The 23,233-nt window shown below is 38.1% G+C and overlaps 1 protein-coding gene across 1 annotated transcript in view; it reads right to left on the minus strand.

Moving 5' to 3' along the window:
• The window catches only part of LOC144581313 (THO complex subunit 2-like), a 130,038-nt gene that overhangs the window by 88,735 nt on the left and 18,070 nt on the right, over positions 1 to 23,233 (minus strand). Inside the window, exons 2-7 of the mRNA XM_078364496.1 lie at positions 22,921 to 22,979; positions 13,672 to 13,763; positions 9,925 to 9,976; positions 3,897 to 3,967; positions 2,956 to 3,077; positions 2,257 to 2,390 (exon numbers count right to left, since the gene is read on the minus strand). Coding sequence (XP_078220622.1) covers positions 2,257 to 2,390; positions 2,956 to 3,077; positions 3,897 to 3,967; positions 9,925 to 9,976; positions 13,672 to 13,763; positions 22,921 to 22,979 — 530 coding nt within the window. The remainder of the gene's footprint in view (positions 1 to 2,256; positions 2,391 to 2,955; positions 3,078 to 3,896; positions 3,968 to 9,924; positions 9,977 to 13,671; positions 13,764 to 22,920; positions 22,980 to 23,233) is intronic.

A 23,233-nucleotide genomic window follows, 5' to 3' on the forward strand; every position in this document is an offset into this window, starting at 1 on the left:
ACGATAAAAGCACACTGTCAAGAAAATCCCTTTGAAATATTCCCCAACTAACAAAGGAATAAAAAGGTATAAACTCACAAGAAACAGAAGAAGAAACAGATGTCAACAAAAAAGGATCTAAAGTAAAAAAAGGAAAAAAAAAAAGAAAAGTCTAAGGATCTTGCAAAGCACAGAATTTTTATGTGGGGAATGCTATCTTAAGTACATGATGGGAAAGTCAAACTTACAGCAAAGCAGTACTGACAAGCTTCTCAAGCTAGATCAGAAAACACTTCAGGAGAGTCCGGCGCCTACCCTAGAAAGAACAGAAAGGGGCAGGGTGCAGGGGCTCATGCCTGCAATCCCAGCACTCTGGGAGGCCAAGGTGGACAGATCACCTGAGGTCAGAAGTTCATAACCAACCTGGCCAACATGGTGAAACCCTGTCTCTTCTAAAAATATAAAAATTAGCGGTGTGTGATGGCAGGCTCCTCGAGTCCCAACTACTCAGGAGGATGAGGCAGGAGAACTGCTTGAACCCAGGAAGCAGAGGTTGCAGTGAGCTGAGATTGCACCACTGCACTCCAACCTGGCGACAAAGTGAGACTCCATCGAAAGAAAGAAAGAAAGAAAGAAAGAAAGAAAGAAAGAAAGAAAGAAAGAAAGAAAGAAAGAAGAAAGAAGGAAGAATGAAGGAAGGAAGGAAGGAAGGAAGGAAGGAAGGAAGGAAGGAAGGAAGGAAGGAGGAAGGAAGGAAGGAAGGAAGGAAGGAGGAAGGAAGGAAGGAAGGAAGGAAGGAAGGAAGGAAGGAAGGAAGGAAGGAAGAAAGGAAGGAAGGAAGGAAGGAAAAGAAAGCACAGAAAGAAAAATAAAAGAAGGAAATAAAGAACAAACGAACAGAAAGGGACCACCGCAGGAAGGTTTTTAAAAACGGGTTACTGCCACACAGGTAAGCAAGAGTCCCACAGCCCTATGGGGCGGCTGCCCATCTTGATGTTAAATTGAAAACTGGAAGAAACAGCAACGAAACTAAGATCCGCTGCTGGAACTAGATAAACTTCAAAGAAAAGCGTAAATTTAAACTAGAAGCTACTATTTGGTCAGGCACAGTGGCTCACACCTTTAATCCCAGTACTTTGGGCGGCCAAGGCAGGAGGATCACTTGAGCCCATGAGTTCAAGACTAGCCTAGACATAATGAGACACCATCTCTTAAAAATAAAGATAAAAATTTAAAACATGAACTAAAAGGTACTTACTTGTTGGTAAGAACAAGGGTGATTATAGTAAATACAGTTTTATTTGGATTCCTACACAAAGCACTAGAAGAAGGAAATAAGGATTGGGATGCCTTCTCCCGCTTTCTTAGTCATATATAAACTCTAAAAAACAGAAAGAACCAGGAAGCTGAGGATAAGCACCCCAAAGATATAACAAGTGAGGCACAAAATATGACTCCTCTGGCAGGTGGTGCAAAATCTTCCCTAAGACAGTGCAACACCTAGCAAATACTTGAAAAGGCTCTTTCCACCTTAGGAAAATCTGGATTACCCTATTTTTCTACTACTCATTCATCTTTTCTATAGAAGTCAACTACTTCCTCCAAACAATCAATGCAAATGAAAAGAAAAACGTAGTGCTACAGAAATTCTACTTAAAGGGTAGAGAGAATAAAACTTTGCTATGTGTTACACGTTTGCAATCGCTGTTGCACTGACTTTAAAAGGCTATTACAAAGATAAAGTCAAATATGTATCAAAGTCCCCAATAAAGTTATTTTGAAAATCAAGTTCAAAATTACACATCTGTAGGTTTCAAGAGTTCACTGAAGATTTACTGTATTAAAGTTTTCATGTTTGCTTTTCGGTCCTCCATAAAGGATAGAGAAATACTTAAAAATTAGAAATAGAAATACTAAAGAAACATAGGGCATTCATTCTGTATCAGAACAGTCCATCCTGTTCTTTGTCATCCATTCTCTTTTGAAAGCACTGGTTTACCACTCAGGATCCCCTCCCCAACAAAAGAAAGATTAGACAGAGCAGGACCTAATATTAACACACAAGTAATAGTGACTAAAAGATTTCTCACAAATATCACGCTAAATTTTATAATTACTGATAAAACATTAAAAGTAAAATCTAAACACCTCTCCCATTCCTTAAGTGAAAAGAAAAAAAGTATACGGAATGCACTCATTTTGTCTTTATGGATATTCGCCAACAGTTAAAACAACTGGTTATCTTAACAACACATACTGTACAGATGTATATCTTACCTATTAAAGATTTGATATTTTCTAACATTAAATCACTAGTAATGCTTCCAGATAAATCTTGCCCCAATTCAGCAATCAGCTTGGCATAACCTTCATTCTCTTCTCTTAACAAATTGAATTTCTGCTGCTTATAACTGAAATCAGATAAAATACCATTAAGGGGATAAAATTAATTTCAATTAACAAGCTTCCGCAGAGTACTGTATTCTCATCGAATTTTCTTATCTCCAACCTACAACAATCATAATATTAGTTTTTGTAAGTTTACCTCTTTGTGTACCTTTTAGAGTAAAAAATAACAGTGCTTCATATGAGAACCCCAATGTTAATTACACGGGGAAAACAAGTAAGACAAGAGAAGGATATTGTTAATATAAGGGAATGATAACTTACCACTATTTCCATCTCTGACTAAGAATATACCCCAAGTACAGCCAGTCATAAATTATTTTATTGCTAATGATGATAGCATGAGTATGATTTTAACTTTGAATATGGACAAAAGTAGCACTGGTTTTACACAGGTAAAGGTCACTGATGACTCAAAAATATTAGGCTACTTTTAGAAGGCAAAAAACACAAGATATATGCTAATCACAAACAAAAAAAATAATCTTCAAAGAAGCTACTAGCATTCAAAACATGAACAAAAAAACATACTCAGCTACTTGATCTGCACTGTAAGATACATTTACTTACAAGAGTTTTGTCTTGATTTTAACTGTCTTTTGATGGAACTGCTGTGATTGTTTGATAAGCCCTAATGATTCCAGTGTTTCTGGATCCAGGCGTTCCTTCAGGACTGTGGCTGAAACTAAATGCTGGATTAAAAAACATTAAAGTTCATTTATTCCTTAGCATTGCATCCACAACCTTAAATATATTCAAACTAAAGCTTCCTAAATAAGAATACAAAAATCACATTCTCTATAGAACAACCTACAATTTATAAAAAGGCTTGCAAGTTTAGTAAACATGACTCCAAATATTGAAATATTTAATAAACAGCTTTCAAAAAATTCACTACAAAATTATATCCATGTTGTATACTACCTATAAATGACAAGAACTACAGATGAAATTTTCAGTCAGATTACATTTGGCTTAACTGGATTTTCACCTAACACAGCACTTTATAGCCTCCTACTTTAATGCTAGTGTAGCAAAGACAAGCACCTTCTTCCAGGCCTCAGCCATGGTAGTTTTCCCTGCTTCTAAATTTGTGAACACAAAATGGTTTACTAGATAACAATTATGACAAGGTCTCGAATTTACCATTTTTAAACTACCTCTGCTCTTTTTCTCCTTAACAGGTTATGAGGGGAAAAATCCATTTAAAAGCTGTCTACAATCATTTCTACTTACTTTATAAATGCTAACCGTTTTCTTAGGAACTTACTAGGTCAGGAAAATCACCAGTTTTGAATGTATAGTTTAAGTGATATGGATATGGTTACATGCTAATTTCATAGAAACAGCATGTCGAATTTCACAAAACACTCCATTTCAAAACCCAAATTTCACCTTATAATGAGAAAAGCCAACTGACTGTCAATATCCTCCACCATTAACATGATTAACTTCTATTACAATCGTTAAATGCAGATTTTTAAAAGGGAAGAATATTTTTTAAAACCTACCAAACATGCTAATACCAACTGGGTAAAACAGTCTCTCTTGCTCTTTTCTTCTAAACAATTTGTTTCAATATCTAGAATGATAAAGAAGACAAAAGTTTGATGTTTCTGGACTCCCCAGCACTAAAGAAAGATATTTAGTTTCCTTAAAACTAATTTTAAAATACCTCAATCTACTTTCCTTAAAACTAATTTAAAAATACCTCAATCTAAATTTGGAAAAATTCAAAACTATGGTAACATGAGATGCCCTTCATGTGTATATGAATGCTTTAATTTCTCCTAAAACTGGAGATTGACCCTGTGACCTATGATATAGCCAAAAACAGTCTATCAATTACACTGGAGCTACATGTTACGGAGCTGGAAGCAACAAACATTCAAAAAAAATATTGTTTGCAAAAAAATGAAACATTGAAACAAAGTTTAAATGACCAATTGTCAGAGATGCTAAAAAAAAAAAAAAAAAAAAAAGATTCTTTAAGGTGGAAAGTTAAGCAGGGTTATGGCAAAAATTTCTTCTAACTCTAAAGATTCTAATATTCAAGATCAAACCCATGACTTTCGCCACCCTGGTCCAATTACTACGTTCTAACCAGGCTACCTGGCCACCAACCTTATGAAAAGGCAGTATTTAGAAATATTTTTGGCCGAGTGCAGTGGCTCATGCCTGTAATCCCGGCACTTTGGGAAGCCAACGCAGATGGATCGCCTGAGGTCAAGACTAGCCTGCACAACATGGTGAAATCCCTTCTCTACTAAAAATTCTAAAATCAGCTGGGCGTGGTGGTGCACAACTATAATTGCAGGTGCTAGGGAGGCTGAGGCCGGAAAAATCACTTGAACCTGGGAGGTGGAGGTTGCAGTGAGCCAAGATCATGCCACTGCACTCCAGTCTGGGTGACAGAGTAAGACTGTGTCTCCGAAAAACAATTTAGCATCTTATCTTGAATTATAATTCTAGTCAGTAAATAAAAATTATTCAAAATTGTACCTTCCTACTGAAATATTTAAAAACTGAGACCGTGAGTTTTATTAAGTTATTCAGAAAATTTGTCAAAAAATGTTCTTAAGTGTGGAAGAAAGAAAACAATTAGTGTCAAATGCCAAGCACCAAAAATTTCAACCAGTATTGGCAGGATTGCAAACAAAGCTGATCTCAGGATTACTGCTTTAACTGACTACATACTATTATCCTAATTTTAAAGTCAAATTATAATTTAGAATGTGCTATAAAGAGCAGCACTGGTTTTAGTAAACTAATAAAAATTGGCCTCTACATATTCTACTGCCAACACTGAGAATCCAAAAAGAAGGGGATTTTTCATCAATCATATCCACATTATTCCTGGCCCTCTTCACTTTCCCTTCTTGGACAGTTGCCATTTCCACATATCCTGGCCCCTGTAGCTATACACACAGTCAGTTCAAGTTTATTAACAAAATTTTAGGGTGTAATTTATGCAATGTAAATTACAGTACAATCTCAATTTCTCATTAAGACTTTTAATTAATGTGTAGCTCACCAATCCTTTTCAGGGATCCCCAACTGTTGCCTTGTTATCTGGCTTTCTGGTCCCTCCTCAGTCTAGAACTCTTAAGGATGCTGATTTCTAAGGGATTGGGGTTAAACTGGGCTCATCCTTTTACCCAACATCTATCTATACTCCAGGGCACTAAAGACCTTAAGATCTTCCCCTCAAGGTCTCTAAGATCAGGGCACCGGATGGCAGAGTCATCCTCTTCAAGTCAAGTCTCTCTCCACTCAGCCATCTAACCTGATTAAGACACTTATCCTCTGAGGGTTTGTGAACTTGGAATGAATTCTTTTAGCTCATTAATCTTTTGTTTTTAATTTTTTTTATAGAGATGGGGTTTCACCATGTTGTCCAGGATGGTCTTGATCCACCCACCTCAGCCTCCCAAAGTGCTGGGATTATGGCATGAGCCACCTCACCTGGCCCAGCTCATTAATCTTAATTCTTAGAATTGAATAAATTACTTAAATATCTAACCGTTCTCTTGGGTTCTGACCATGTTAGGAAATGCTGAATTAGGGTCTCAGTAAATTTCTTAGATGAGCTATCTCAACAATCAGTTCAGGACTCTTTTATCCCAACCGTACTTTCCCCGGTTTCTTTATTCTTTTGTTTCAAACTCATAACGGCATTCTAATAAACTCGTTTATTTCTGACTCCTCTACCTCAAATTCTCTTTAATTTTCCCAAACATTTTAATAAAAAGCCCTCAGCTATTTCCCGCTCTAGTTCCCAGTATCACCAATTACCTACCCCGGCCTAGAGGTCCCTCAGCACAGCAGCATATCAACTTACATCACACTCACCCTTTCCATAGCTCTCATGCCCCCTCACCTTCATATGATTAGCCTGTTAAAGAAAGTTGCTACCTGCTGGGCTTAGCAGCTCATGCCTGTAATCCCAGCACTTTGGGAGGCCGAGGCAGGCAGATCACCTGAGGTTAGGAGTTCGAGACCAGCCTGGCCAAGACGGCGAAACACCGTCTCTATTAAACAGAAAAAATTAGCTGGGCATGGTGGCACACCCCTGTAATCCCAGCTAATTGGGAGGCTGAGGCAGGAGAATCACTTGAACCTGGGAGGCAGAGGTTGCAGTGAGCCAAGATCACATCATTTCACTCCAGCCTGGGCAAGCAGAGTGAAACTCTGTCTCAGGAAAAAAAAAAAAAAAAAATGCTCTCTTAACCTCGAAAGTGTAGCACTGGCCGGGCGTGGTGGCTCAAGCCTGTAATCCCAGCACTTTGGGAGGCCGAGGCGGGTGGATCACGAGGTCAAGAGATCGAGACCATCCTGGTCAACATGGTGAAACCCTGTCTGTACTAAAAATAGAAAAAATTAGCTGGGCATGGTGGCGCATGCCTATAATCCTAGCTACTCAGGAGGCTGAGGCAGGAGAATTGCTTGAACCCAGGAGGCGGAGGTTGCGGTGAGCCGAGATCGCGCCGTTGCACTCCAGCCTGGGTAACAAGAGCGAAACTCCGCCTCAAAAAAAAAAAAAAGAAAGTGTAGCACTAACTTCCCTTGTAACTGTTAACATTTAAAAAGACAACATGATACAACAAAAAGATCACAGACTGTGGAGCCAAAGGGACACAGGTTCAAATTCTGCCTTACTGGCCTGCATGGCCTTAAAAAAATCACCGCTTCACTGAACCTCATTTTTCTGATCTGAACACCTACCACCTTTACAGTAGTTAATGTAAGGATTAAAATAAAAACTAAATGCTTAACACAACGCCTAGAACATGGAAGCTACTCTAAAAGCTGAACTTATACATTGTTACTATTATCATAATTATTGTCATCATCAGCTTCATTATTAGAGGTAGCTCATATTCTTAGTCCTATTCCACAGCCTTGATCTGGGGTCACCCTTGAATCACCTTTTCTCTGACAAGGGTGAGGGTGGGTGAGTGAGGGGGCAGGTGAGGGAAATCCTCTTTCCAAGTTTGCTGTCAAAATCTTGCTTGTCAAAATGGACTGGATAGGCTGGGCACAGTGGCTCTCGCCTGTAATCCCAGCACTTTAGAAGGCCAAGGTGGGTGGATCACTTGAGGTCAGGAGTTCCAGACCAGCCTGGCCAACATGGTGAAACCCCATCTCTACTAAAAACACAAAAAATTAGCTAGGCATGGTGGTGCATGCCTGTAATCCCAGCTACTTGGGAGGCTAAGACAGCAGAATCGCCTGAACCCGGGAAGCCGAGGTGGCAGTGAGCCAAGATTGCACCACTGCACTCAGCCTGGGCAACAGAGCAAGGACTCCATCTCAAAAAAAAAAAAAAAAAAAAAAAAGAACTGAATAGGTAAGAGAAATTTCCCAAGAGCAACCAAGCATCATCTTCATGAATCATGTTACTAGTAAAAGGCAATGAATTTAACAATCATTCATATTGCTAAATAACTATGAAGGGAAAATACAACCTAATAAGTCAATAAAGAAATTACTTGCACCAATTAAGCTGTTAATTGATGATTACCCAAAGAAAGATATACTCCTTATACGAACAAGGAACAATAGCTTCCACAAAATGTTACCTACAAATCAGTCTTACAGCCTTATAAATTTATAGTAAAAGTTTTTTTTAATTGTAATTTGTTTCGGGTTATCTTTACTTGCCCAAAAACAAGGTAATATCTTTAGTGCCTGACTAAAAATTTTAGCTTAAAAGGTTTTCTGGTTGCCTTAAATCAATCAATCCAACACATAGCATATATTTTTATCATCCAACCAAGATAGTTCTGAAAGTAAAACAGGGTACTTTTAATAATTAGCCAGTGAAAACAAAACAAAACTGGGACATGTGGTCAATCTCATCAATGGTCTCCTCTTTTCATTTATCACTCCCAGTCCACATACATTTTGACCTCCTCCCAACATTACTGGGAACTTATGAAATTGGAAACTTCCTGAAGGATCAAGCACCAGCATCTATATTTGTCAAGACCAAATTCTAAATTGTCAGTAAGACATTTAAGTAATTTATCTAATTCTAAGAACTAAGATTAATGCGCTAAAACAATTCACTCCAGGTTCATAAACCCTCAGAGGATGTCTTATTTTAAAGGGACTACTGGCCGGGTACAGTGGCTCACACCTGTAATCCCAGCACTTTGGAAGACCGAGGTGGGAGGATCATTTGAGGCCAGGCATTCAAGACCAACCTGGGCAACACAGCGAGACCCTGCCTCTAAAAATGATCTAAATAAATAAAATGAATATGATAATGTCTGGGTATGTCTTCTATTCAACTCAAAGTTACAAAAAGCACAAGACTGGACCTAGTGCAGTGGCTCATGCCTATAATCTCAGCACTTTAGAAGCCTGAGGTGGACAGATTGTTTGGGCCCAGGAGCTCCGGACAAGCCTGGGCAACATGGTGAAACCCAATCTCTACCAAAACAAACAAACAAACAAAAAAATCAGATGGGTGTGGTGGGTGTGGTAGCAGCATCACTTGAGCCCAGTAAGTCGAGGCTACAGTGAGCCAAGATCACACCACTGCAGTCCAGCCTGGTCAAAAGAACAAGACCATATCTCAAAAAAGAGAAGAACATAAACGAAAGCACAGAACTGACTGATGGGGAAAACTGTGCTCGGTTATTTTCATCTACATCTAAAATTAGAGAAAAAAAATTATAATAAACATTTTTGAAATCCATGCCATGGGACACTACATTTCTAAGTCAAGGAAACATTCCTTTTTAATCTTACATGAATCCTTATTTACTCTGCAAAAACTAAAAAGTTGCTAACTCTGGCTCTTCTTGCTGTTTCTAAAATCAGCAAGAAGAGCCAAAGAGTGCAATAGCAAAGTATTTCTTGAATGTCCTAAGTCTGCGATTCTGACAACATTCATTAAAAACCTACATCGAATAAGATGATTTGGTTATGGCCGGGTGCGGTGGCTCAAGCCTGTAATCCCAGCACTGTGGGGGGCCGAGGCGGGTGGATCAACAACGTCATGAGATCGAGGCCATCCTGGTCAAAATGGTGAAACCCCGTCTCTACTAAAGATACAAAAAATTTGCTGGGCATGGTGGCGTGTGCCTGTAATCCCAGCTGCTCGGGAGGCTGAGGCAGGAGAACTGCCTGAACCCAGGAGGCGGAGGTTGCGGTGAACCAAGATCGCACCATTGCACTTCAGCTTGGGTAACAAGAGTGACACTCCGTCGCAAAAAAAAAAAAAAAAAAAAAAAAAGATTATTTGGTTACTAAAATATCAGAAAACGTGGCCTTTTAAATGACTTAATTTAGCTCAAATTTATACAAATCAACATTGTCAAAAACTCAATTTGAATTATACTTCTAAAGCTTTTTTATAACATTGATTATAAAATTTGACTTACATTACTATGTTCTCTATAAAGAATCAATTTACTTCTACATTCGCAGAAACATTTGTAAAATTCTTAGAGTAAAACACCTCACTTAACACAGTACATTAATTTAACAAACAACACATTACAGGTAAAATAAAGGCTTAATACCCACCTAATATGCAGAATACATCAGCAAGAATGGAGGGCATATCCTCACGAAATTCCTAATTTTAAAAATATAATAACAGTAAATACCAGAAAAGCACACAGCAAGTATTAGGGTTTCAGAATAACATTCTTCTGTGAAACCTAAAAACAAAAACTGGCTGGCAGCAGTAGCTCACACCTGTAATCTCAGCACTTTAGGAGGCCCAGGTGGGCAGCTGACTTGAGCCCAAGAGTTTGAGACCAGCCTGGATCACCTGGTGAAACACTGTCTCTGAAAAAAAAAAAATTAGCCAGGTATGGTGACACATGCCTGAGGTCCCAGCTACTCAGGAGGCTGAGGTGGGAGGATTGTTTGAGTCCAGGAGGTGGAAGCTGCAGTGAGCCAAGATCGCAACACTGCACTCCACCCTGGGCAACATAGCAAACCGTCAAAAAAGAAAAAAATTGATTTGCAGAAGGGCAGAAAAATTTCTTTTTAGAAAACTAACAGAAACCCCATCATTATATTGACCAATATTAAAATTCTTCATGTTAACTCTCCTAATACAGAGGAAATATAAAGAGGAAGATAATGTTTAGGAAAAATGTTTAACTGTCTACAATGAAATAATTTGAAAACAAAAGAAACCTAAACACTTTAGGAAATACTAAAGAGCACAAATGAGTAACATTGTTCCAGTGAAGTTTCATTTTAGAAATTACTGGAATTTAGAGTACCTCACACCTAACTAAAAAGAAGACTGCTAAATATGGTACATTCTGGCCGGGCACAGTGGCTCACGCCTGTAATCCCAGCACTTTGAGAGGCCACGGCAGGGGGATCACCAGGTCAGGAGTTAGACACCAGCCTGACCAACATGCTGAAACCCCATCTCTTAAAAAAAATAATAATATAGCCGGGCACGGTTATTCAAGCCTGTAATCCCAGCACTTTGGGAGGCCGAGGCGGGTGGATCACGAGGTCAACTGATCGAGACCATCCTGGTCAACATGGTGAAACCCCGTCTCTACTAAAAATACAAAAAGTTAGCTGGGCCCGTGGCATCTTCCTGTAATCCCAGCTACTCAGGAGGCTGAGGCAGGAGAATTGCCTGAACCCAGGAGGCGGAGGTTGCAGTGAGCCAAGATCACACCATTGTACCCCAGCCTGGGTAACAAGAGTGAAACTCCATCTCAAAGAAAAATAATAATAATGATAATAATAATATACATTTTAAAAGTTAAAAATAAATTTTAAAAAATGGCGTACTCTTCATTGAAGACTTTAAACGCTGATATGCAAAAATCATAATGGTATGAGAGAAACAGAAATCTTGAAAATATGAAACCAGCTAAAAAGCTAAAGGCTAGTTTTGGGGGTTATTTTTTAGTTTCAGGAGATATATATACAGGTTACGTAAATATATTCTGTAATGCTGGGGTCTGGGTTTCTATTGAATCCATCATCCAAACAGTGAACACAGTACTCAATAGGTAGTTTTTTTTTTTTTTAATCCTTAGCCCTCCTCCTCCCTCGCCCCCACCTTTTTTGGAGCTCAATATTCTCTTTATTTTTTTTACTCACTCTTGTTGTAGCCTTTGGAGATAATGACCCAAAACTGGGCTGGCGCGGTGGGTCACACCTGTAATCCCAGAACTTTGGGAGGCCAGGGTGGCTGGATCACAAGCTCAAGAGTTCAAGACCAGCCTGGCCAACATGGTGAAACCCTGTCTCTACTAAGAATACAAAAATTAGCCAGGTGTGGTGGTGCGTGCCTGTAATCCCAGGTACTTGGGAGGCTGAGGCAAGAGAATTCCTTGAACCCAGGAGGCAGAGAGTGCAGTGAGCCGAGATTGCACCCCTGCACTCCAGCCTGGGTGACAGAGCAAGTCTCCGTCTTGGGGGGAACAAAAAGAAAATGACCCAAAATCCTCCCATCTCTGAATAAGAATTTCAGCATTATTCTAGACTTGTCTCTTGACTTTCCACTCCCACACTCAATTTTAGGACTGTTCTCCATTAGTAAGGATCACGATTCATTTGTTGCAATTAATAGTCTGCTGGCAGTACAGCAACACTAAAATTAGCCTATTTTCAGAGACTAAAAGAAATTCTGAAGAAAAATCTGGCAGCTGCAAGGAGACACATAAGACACTCTTCTGTGGCGACGGACAATGTATAGTCCTAAGAGAAAGCCATGACAAAGACAATCAAGCAGCAAAAGTATCTATAAAGACATCATTAAGTACTCAAAAGAAAGAAGAAGTTATGTAAGAATGAAATACACATACATAAAATGGACTTGAATTATTCATTTTCAATAAACAAAAAGAGGATTAGAATCACATCCCATAAACAAACTAAAACTTATACCAATGCTCAATTTACAAAATGAAATAACCTTGTCAATCAGATTGTAGCCTCAAATTTCTTAAGAAATCTGGTTACGTCTATTTAAATACAAGTACTCAGGCTACCTGAAGATCAGAAATAGAGTAAGACAAGAGTTTTCAAACACAAAATATTAGTTAAGAAAGACTGGTAGCAACTGAATATTTTTAATGTTAAAAAAAGGAAATAGACCTACTCCCACATGAACTAATGCTGTTGTTATCATCTGGAGACAATTTAGAGACAAAAGTGAAACTCATTGAATTCCTACTGCTCAAATACACCCCAATATGGGGTGTAAAATCACAACAGTTAAACTTACAATTTCCTTAAGACTATCCCTGGGAAAGCACAAAACAAAACAAAACAAAACAAAATACAAATATTACCTCCCCTAAAAGGGAAAAAAAGGCTACGGAAAATTAAAGAAACGCAGTGAGAGAAGCTCAGACTGAGACCAAGAAGCTTCAGGTCCCACACCTTAATAAAACCTATTACAAAAGCTATTCTGAATTCTGTTTATATACAAGATCATTATATATGGATACACACACACACACACACACACACACACACACACACATACACACACACACAAGATAATTTTATTTATATACAAGTTTAAAAACAAGCATAAAAGAACAGCACACCACTCGTAAAAATCTCAAGCTTAACTGCTGGTTTAAAATTTGAAAGCCCATCTTCCAGTTGAAAAGCCAAACACCACTATGAAGAATATTTGGTGTGAATCTAACTTAAATTCTCCAATAAATGAAAGAGTAAAAAACAATAACCATGTAAGCTTTTTTTTAATCTAGTTAATATTTTTTAAACCATAAGAAGATGAAAACTAGCACCAACTGAATCTTAGAGTCAAGCAACCACAATTTAAAATAATTTAATCCTCAATTTTTAAAATATATTTAATTTCTAAACATAACTACAAACAAAAAAAATGGCTTATTATACTGTATTGGGAGAAAAATATTTTAGCCAAATTACTTTTTTAGAGTAGCGTTTTTAATTAAAGATACCTTAATTTGATTAAAGCAGAGGCTTTTTTTTTTTTCCCTGCCAGCTTACCTGATATTTCCTACTTTACTAACAACCACATAAAGAGAGTAAACTATCTGCATTCCTTCCTCTCTGGCAGAAATGGCTTACCAATATTACCTTAAAACATCCGCTTCTCCCTTCCATAGTTTCGAGGGGAAAAAAAAAAAAAAAAAGAAAAAATGTAAAAGTCCATCTACCAAAAAAACAAAAAATCCATCTACTACTGTAATTTTGAATAAAATAAAAGCTATGCACTTCAGGGATCTTTGTGTCAAAGCAAAAAGATACATAACAAATCTTAAAATATATGTATTATATACTTACACTAATGTCATTAAGAACATTAGATGCCTGTTCATGCTTTAGATTTCCTTTAATTACATGATATGACAATTCATAGAGAGCTTGCTGGAAATCTGTTGAACATAAGAGAAATAATATAAAGATACAATCTCTTGAACATGAAAAACAAATCTACATATTTCCTACTACTCAGAATTATTATAAACATCAATAATTAAAAATGTATTTCTAGTGCTTTTTCTCTAGCACTTCTTTTATTTTCACAAAAACACAAAATTAAAAGGTTAGAAAAATATTAACCATCCCTCCACTACTATAACCACAGGTTGAGCATTCCTTTCCAATTTTTTCTGGGCATCTACAGATTTTACATAATTTTTTTTTCTTTTTATGGAGTGGGTGGAAGGAGCTGAATAGCGGAAAGGAAAGAAGGTGAAATCCTCAGACTTGTTTGAAAAAGGAAAGGGGGTGGGAGAATGAATTGACTTTTAGCTGGAATGAAAGTCATCATCTTAATAGCATGGTCATGCTTTCCTGTTTTGTCTTATTTTTTGTTTTGTTTTCTTTTTTTGGAGGAGTCTTTAGGGTTTTCTAGATATATAATAATATCACCAACAAAAAGTGACAGTTTGACTTCCTCTTTACCGATTTTGACACCCCTTCTATCTTTCTTTCTTTCTTTCTTTTCTTAAGAAAGAAAAAGAAAGGGGGAGAGAGAACAGGAGTCTTGCTGTATTGCCCAGGCTGGAATACAATCTAAAAATAGGTGTTAAAAACCTCTTTTATGCCGATAATTGTGCTTAACAGTGGAGACAGGAAGGAATAAGGGAAGAAAATAACAAACAGCCAACCAATATTTCATTTAAGTCTGTGAAATGCTATGCAAATGCTGAAGAGTGATTTACTTCCAATTATGTGGTCACTTTCAAAATAGGTGTAATGTGATACTGAGAAAAATGTATGTTCTGTGGACCTGGGGTGAAGAATTCTATAAATATTCACCGAGTTTACTTGTTCCAGGTCTGAGTTCAAATCATAGATGTCCCTGTTAATTTTCTATCCCGTTGATCCACCGAATATTAACAATGTGGTGTCAAAGTCTCCCGCTTTTATTATGCAGGAGTCCAAGTCTCTCTATAAGTCATTAAGAACTTATCTTATGTATTGGGTGCATATATATTTATGATCACTGACTCCTGTTGTTGCATTGATCCTTTTACCATTATGTAACGTCCTTCCTTCTTTGTTTCTTCTAGTCTTTGTTACTACTGAAGTCTATTTTGTCAGAGACGAAAGTTACAACTCCTGTTTTTTGGGGGGTTTTTTTGGCTCTCCATCTGAGTGGTAAGTCTTCCACCAATCCTTTGAGTCTTTGTGTGTCCTTGCTTAAGAGATGGATCTGGATACAGCGAACCGATGGGTTTTGACTTTTTATTCAATTTGCCGGTCTGTGTCTTTGATTGGGGCATTTAATCCATTTAAATTTAGGATTAATATCGATATTTCTAAGTTTCAATATTGTCATTTAATGCTAGCTGGCTATTTTGCCCATTAGTGCATATAGATTCTTCATTATGGAGATACTCTTTACCTTTTGGTAAGTTTTTGGGATGACTGACACTGGTTGTTCCTTTCTGTGTATAGTGCTTCTTTCAGAAGCTCTTGTGAAGCAGGCCTGGTGTTGATAAAAATCTCTGAGTGCTTGCTTGTGAAAAGTTTTATTCTTCCTTCATTTACAAAGCTTAATTTGGCTGGATATGAGATTCTGGGCTGAAAATTCTTTTCTTTGAGGATATTGAATATTGGCCCCCACTCTCTTCTAGTTTGTAGGGTTTCAGCTCAGAGATCTGCTGTGAGTCTGATAGGCTTCCCTTTATGGGTAACCTGACCTTTCTCTCTAGCTGCCCTTGGAGTTTTCTCCTTTATTTCAACCCTGGTGAATCTAACAATTATGTGTCTTGGGGTTGCTCTACTTGAGGAATATCTTTGTGGTGTTCTCTGTATTACCTGGAGTTGAGTACTGTCCTACCTTACTAGGTTAGGAAAGTTTTCCTGAATAATATCCTGAAGAATATTTTCCAGCTTGGATTCATGCTCTTCATGACATTCAGGTATACCTATCAAACGTAAATTAGGTCTTTTCACATAGTCCCATATTTCTTGGAGACTTTGCTCATTCCTTTTTACTCTTTCTTCTCTAATCTTGTCTTCTCATTTCATTTCATTAAGTTGGTCTTCAACCTCTGATATCCTTTCTTCTGCTTAGTTCGACTGTTAAACCTGTGCATACTTCACAGAGTTCTCGTATTGTATTCTTCAGTTTCATCGATTCACTTATATTCCTCTCTAGATTGTCTATTCCCAACCTTGAAAACAGGATTACATCAAACCTGTTTTCAAGGTTGTTAGTTTCTTTACATTGGGCTAGAACATGTTCTTTTTTAACTCACAGTAGTTTCTTATTATCCACCTTCTGAAGCCTAAATCTGTTCATGGAACGCACTCGTTCTCCATCAGGCCTTGTTCCCTTGTTGATGAGGAACTGTGATTCCCCTGTAAAGGCAGAGGCATTCTGATGTTGGGGATTCTCAGCCTTTTTAACGCTGGTTTCTTCCCATCGTTGTAAATTTATCCACCTGTCGTCTTTGTAATTACGGACTTTCAAATTAGGTCTCTGAGTGGACGTCCAACTTGTTGATTCCCAGCACCGGAATCTGAGCAACCCACTGCGCCAGCTAAAACAGCGGCATTAAGATTCGTGGTGCTTTGGCCAGGTGCAGTGGCTCAAGCCTGTAATCCCAGCACTGTGGGAGGCCGAGGCAGGTGGATCACGAGGTCAAGGGATCGAGACCATCCTGGTCAACATGGTGAAACCCGTCTCTACTAAAAATACAAAAAATTAGCTGGGCATGGTGGCGCGTGCCCGTAATCCCAGCTACTCAGGAGGCTGAGGCAGGAGAATTGCCTGAACACAGGAGGCAGAGGTTGTGATGAGCCAAGATCGTGCCATTGCACTCCAGCCTGGGTAACAAGAGCCAAATTCTGTCTCAAAAAAAAAAAAAAAAAAAAGAAAGAAAAAGAAAAAGAAAAAAGAAAAGAAAAGATTCATGGTGCTTTTCTGCCCGGGAATCTCTGGTCTGGCTTCCTTCTTGAGTCCCTTTTTCAATCAGCTGAATAGGCAACTCTGCCTTCCCAGAGCTCCAAACGTCAACCAAAAAGGGGAGCCAGTCCCGTTTACTCTGCACCAAGAACCACCACGCCGGCCACAAGAGTCACGCTGGCGACCCATGGGGCTCCTCCACTGGGAATCTCCTGGTCTGTGAGCAACAAAATTTCATCTGAAAGCGTGGCATCCTCTCGTTCTCTGCGCTTTCACTGGGAGCTACAATCCTGAGCTGCTAGAAATAAGGCATCTTGGATCTCTCTCTCAGATTTTACATATTTAAACTTGCTATGCACATCATAGAGTATTCTGATTTCCCCAAAACACTTTTAAAAGCATTTTTTTTCATGCTACTCTACTCTCTATAATTATTTTCAATGAAGTCTAGCAAGTGAATTTAAACTAATCATTTTCCTCACCAGTAGACTTCAGATATATACTCAATTCAATCCCAGGGCGATACTGACACCAGATAAAGAGGAGCAGTAAACATAGTACTGAGTTTTAACCATATCCTACTGTCAGAGAAATTTCTCCCCAAATCTAAATCTCTTTGTCCCATAAAAATCAAACAAAAAATACATCTATATATACATGTATAAAATGGCTGTCCTATGATAACTGTCAAGCACATATAACCTCATTCACTATTAATCACCACAGCCCCCTTTCCTGAAGAAGTATTTTTTGGTTTTGGAGGGGGTAGTTAGTGGTCAGGTGAACACCTTCTGGTCATCTTTTTTTTTAGTCCCATATACTAAAATTTACCTCCTTCCAATCATGAAAAGTAGGGAAACAAGAAGCTTTAAAGATGCTGATGTAAAATAAAGTCTGTTTATAACCTCCTTTTGAGCAGAATCAAACTGTTTTCAGAAGAAAACAGCAAGTTAAAAAATCAAATACTTAAAAAATCTTTTCAGCCAGGCTCAGTGGCTCACATCTGTAATTCCAGCACTTTGTGGGGCCAAGGCAGGACGATGGCTTGCACCTAGGAGTTTGAAACCAGCCTGGGCAACATAGGGAGACCTCATCTCTTAAAAACAAAAACAATTAGCCAGGTGTGGTGGCGGTGCAACTGTTGTGCCAGCTACTTGGGATGCTGAGGCAGGAACTTGAACCCAGGAGATCAAAGCAGCAATGAGTTGTAACTACACGACAATCTCAAAAAATATAAACTTCTCCCCTGCTATGACTACTGCCCACAATCAGGAACATTCATAGAAATCAAAATGTATATAAATCCCCCCTTAATGAAAACACTATTTTGCAGTAAAATTAACTTGTTCAATAAAGTATTTGCTAAGGAAACGTAGTCAGATTACTCCAATTCTTTATGAAGAATTCATTATGAAATATATTCTGCCCCCTTCACAACTATACCTTCATTGTGCTTTTTCTTTTTTTATTTTTTTTAATAGAGACAGGGTTTCACCATGTTGGTCAGGCTGGTCTCGAAGTCCCGACCTCAGGTGATTCACCCATCTCAGCCTCCCAAAGTGCTGAGATTATAAGCATGAGCCACCATGCCTGGCCTTGCTGTGCTTTTGAATAAATAAGCAATATAAAAACAAAGGAAAAATTTATCTCTTTTGGTATGGCAGGAATAAGAGGTCAACTTCGTGCTTTGTATTTCCCTGAATAAAATGTTTTACAACAAACAACAAATAATACTTATTTAAAATTATCCAGACAACTAAGTTTTGTTGTTGTTGTTGTTGTTGTTTGTTCTTAAAAAGCAATCACTTAGAAGAACAAAATAGCCAATTATCTAAAACTAAGGTCCCATGAGAGTATGTTCTCTGGTACTCATAGGGGACCAAGGAAAAAAATTGTATTTTTTGGTATAGCAGGAAACAGAGGTCAACTTCATGCTTTGTATTTCCATGAATAAAATGCTTTACGGCAAACAACAAATAATACTTACTTAAAATTATCCAGACAACTAAGGTTTTTTGTTGTTTTGTTGTTGTTGTTGTTTTTAAAAAGGAATCACTTAGAAGAACAAAATAGCCAATTATCTAAAACTAAGGTCCCATGAGAGTATGTCCTCTGGTACTCATAGGGGACCAAGGAAGTCTAATCTTAATCACAGAAGGAGATTAAAATAGAGAACAAGTGGCCTGGGTCATTTTGCTGACACTCAAATGACATTAAAACGATCACACTGTAATCCACACAGCAGCAAAGACAGTCCCCAAGTCAAAAGTTTTCTTTTTTTATTTTATTTTGAGACAGAGTCTCACTCCCCACGCTGGAGTACAGTCACGCGACCTTGGCTCACTGCATCTTCTGCCTCCTAGGTTCATGTGATTCTCCAGCCTCAGCCTCCCGAGTAGCTGCAATTACAGGCATCTGCCACCACGCCCAGCTAATTTTTATATTTTTGGTAGAGACGGGGTTTCACCATGTTGGCCAGGCTGGTCTTGAACCCCTAACCTCAAATGATCCGCCCACTTCGGCCTCCCAAAGTCCTGGGATTAAAGGTGTGAACCACAACACCTAGCCTAATTCACGAGTTTTTTAAATGCCTATTTAAAAATGGTTAGGAATTCCTATTGTGTTTTATCCATCGATAAACACTACCTATGGTTTAAAACTATCATACTAGTTCCATAGAAACCTGTAAAATCTATATTGCAGGTGAAAAAAAATGTTTTTTTTGAGACGGAGTTTCGCTCTTGTTACCCAGGCTGGAGTGCAATGGCGGGATCTCGGCTCACCGCAACCTCCGCCTCCTGGGATCAGGCAATTCTCCTGCCTCAGCCTCCTGAGTAGCTGGGATTACAGGCACGCGCCACCGTGCCCAGCTAATTTTTTGTATTTTTAGTAGAGATGGGGTGTTTCACCATGTTGACCAGGATGGTCTCGATCTCTTGACCTCATGATCCACCCGCCTCGGCCTCCCAAAGTGCTGGGATTACAGGCCGGAGCCACTGGGCCCGGCCTAGGTGAAAAATTTTAATTCACATTTACAATAAGAAGGAAAACTTACAACCCTTATAGTTATCCACAAAAAATTCAATAAAATATTTTATGTTAATGCTAACACTTCAGAAAGAGCAGTTTTAAGAATAGCTACTAGAAGGTAGGGATTCTTAGTTTTTGCAGTGTTTGATTGTTGAAGACACCAGTTCTTGGTTATATCTAATATCACTAGTACGACTCATGTTTTTTATTTTAACAATAATGTACTGTTTATGTTCAAAGAGCTAGAAGGGATTTTGAATTTTCCCAACACAAATGATAAATGCTTGAGGTAATTCAGTAATTACACTAATTTGATCATTACACATGATATACACATATGAAAATATCACACTGTACCCCAATTACTCATGTTTATTAGCCATCATTGCAATATTGTTTCATTGGTAGTGGCCGGGGTCAGGGAAAGGTGATTTATTTAAAAAAAAAAAAAAAAAAAAAAAAAAACAAGGAGAAGCAATGTGTGCAAGGGAAACGGCCTGCCTGAAATGAAATTAATTCAAGGGAAGGGGCAGAAACAGAAAGGTCAGAGGAACAATGACCAAACTCAAACCCCTAAGACAGAAAAGGTTCTGAAGAAATGACGACAGTCAGTTTCCTGCTAGGACAACAAACTGAGGCCCTCAAACCAAAGCCTGACTGTTAACAGAGATCAGTCAAGGACTATATGTGTTAAGGAAGCAGGCAAGGGTAAGAGAAGGAGAGCACTGGCAATTTAGCCAGTAAGGCCACACTTATAACTATTTCTTGTTTCATATGTGAATCAGAACCATGAAAATAAACAATAATCTAATAGTTATTAAAGTTCCAGAGTCAAACTGTTACACTACACTATCGTTTATTGAGAATTCTTCTATTTTATCCACCTAATGTTTCTATCAAACAAGATCAAAGTTAACTGAGATGTTAAAAGCCGATTTTAAACATGGGGAAGAAAAAAGATAAAGTACCCCAGTATTTTTAGAAATGAGTCTTTTTGTACATTCTTACACTTCTGACAGTCAACTAACTTCAACAAGAATACATTACTGTCTATCAATCTCAAAAATATTTTGAGTGATAATGCAATTTTATAAGCAGGATGAACAAGAAAATAATCTGGGGAATGGCAGGCTAGGAATGTTAACTCTTAAAACAGGTCTTCCCCATATGACAGGGTGAAAAATGCTTTTTTCATTTGTTTAACAACAACAACAAAAAACCACTTTCCACACACACATCAAAATGTTCTTTTTTTGAGACAAGGCCTCACTCTGTCATCCAGGCTGGAGTGCAGTGGCATGATCTCAGCTCACTACAACCTCTGCCTCCTGTGTTCAAGCGATTCGGGCCTCAGCCTCCAGAGTAGCTAGGATTACAGACGCACGCCACCACACCCAGCTAATTTTTTTTTTTTTTTAAATAGAGAAGGAGTTTCACCATGTTGGCCAGTCTGGTCTCATACTCCTGATCTCGAGTGATCCACCCACCTCAGCCACCCAAAGTGCTAGGATTATAGGTGTGAGCTACCGCACCCAGCCCAAATGTTCTTTAAAAAGTCTATCCTCAGCTGTGCAAGGTGGCTCATGACAGTCATCCCAACACTTTGGGAGCCAGAGGTGAAAGGATTGCTTGAGACCAAGAGTATGAGACCAGCCTGGGCAATATAGCAAGACCCCTCATTTCTACAAAAAATAAATTTACAAAGTAAGACCAGGCATGGTGGCTCACACCTGTAATCCCAGCACTTTGGGAGGCAGAGGTGGGCAGATCACCTGAGATCAGGAGTTAAAGACCAGCCTGACCAACGTGGTGAAACCCTGTCTCGACTAAAAATACAAAATTAGCTAGGCGTGGTGGCACATGCCTGTATTCCCAGCTACTCAGGAGGCTGAGGGAGGAGAACTGCTTGAACCCAGGAGGCAGAGGTTGCAGTGAGCCGAGACCATACCATTGCACTCCAGCCTCGGCAACAAGAGTAAAACTCCGCCTTGAAAACAAAAAAAGCAAAAATCAAAAAAAAGCAAGGAGCAGTGTTGCACACTTGCAGTCCCAGCTACCTGGGAGTCTGAGGTGGGAGGAACGCTTGAGCCCAGGAGTTTAAGGCTGCAGTGAGCTATGATTACACCACTGCATTCCAGTCTGGGCAACAGAAAGAGGCCCTGTCTCCAAAAAAAAAAAAAAAAAATATATATATATATACACACATATATATCTCCTCTCTTATGAAAGTCATAATTAATTTTGGGTAGAAGAAAAATAAAACACACACACATTTTTATATACATATATATGTGTGTGTGTATATATATATATATATATATAATTCTATTCTTTACATTCTATTCACAAATGCATATTTTAAATGATCATAATTAATTTTATCTAATGATTTTAGGCTTCAAATAGAATATGGGTTATAAAAACATATTTTATAATTTAAAAATACACTGTGGGTTTTACCCCTCACAATACTACAAATGTAAATGCTTTACACTTATTAGACACAATTGCTTTTAGTTTTGGCCCTCTTTGACAAATCCACAGGTCTAATTTTAAATTAATAAAATGTTAATAGTAAAGTCCTTTAAAACTAAAGTTACTGGAAAATTGTAAGACGTCCTGTTTAATTACAAGTATTTTATTTAATAAATCGTATTTGTGAAATGCAACAAACAATTCCTTTGTGTGAATGTTTTTCATGACAACTGCCTTTAACAAGATCCCCAGACGACACCGAAACATAACCAGCTTTAGTAAAAACACTGAACCTCAGTTTCTGGAAATTTTCTAGCGCAAACAAGATCAGAACAATTTTTCTTTCCATGCTATCTTTTCTCTCATATTTATGATTGATACAGCTAACAACTGCTGAAATTTAGCTAAATATACCAAGTCCTAATTACATAAGTCAAGCAATATAATCTCAATATAATGCACATCAAATAACATTGGTACAGTAAGAGATATAGTCTTAACATAACTACAATCTTAATCCTGACTCTAATATAACCACGTAAAACCTTCATTTAAAATGAACTATATACCTTTTGTTTTCATACCTAACAATGACTAGAAACCAGGATAGTTACCAACTGTAATCAAGCCAAAAACGATAGCTAAGATACTTTTAAAAATCTTACCTCTGTATGTCGAACTATCAAGGCTTTTATTTTCACTGAGGATCCGACATAAATGCAAACTAAAACAAAATAGAAAATATGTGTTTCAATTTCCACCCTAACAAGAGATGCTTCTTACAGAGCAAATTATATCAACTGACAAATAAAAAAAAATAATCAAGCATTTATCCTGCCTTTCATATACTAACTGTACCACTGGGTAACCCATAGAAGATTAGAAATATCTCTGTAGTAAAAAAGAAGGAATTATGCAATTAGAATATCACCATTTTAAGATCCCTAATTAAAGAATCTAGGCATCTACCAATGGCTA

The sequence above is a fragment of the Callithrix jacchus genome, chromosome Y (genome assembly GCF_049354715.1).
Source record: "Callithrix jacchus isolate 240 chromosome Y, calJac240_pri, whole genome shotgun sequence".
NCBI classification, from domain to species: Eukaryota; Metazoa; Chordata; class Mammalia; order Primates; family Cebidae; genus Callithrix; species Callithrix jacchus.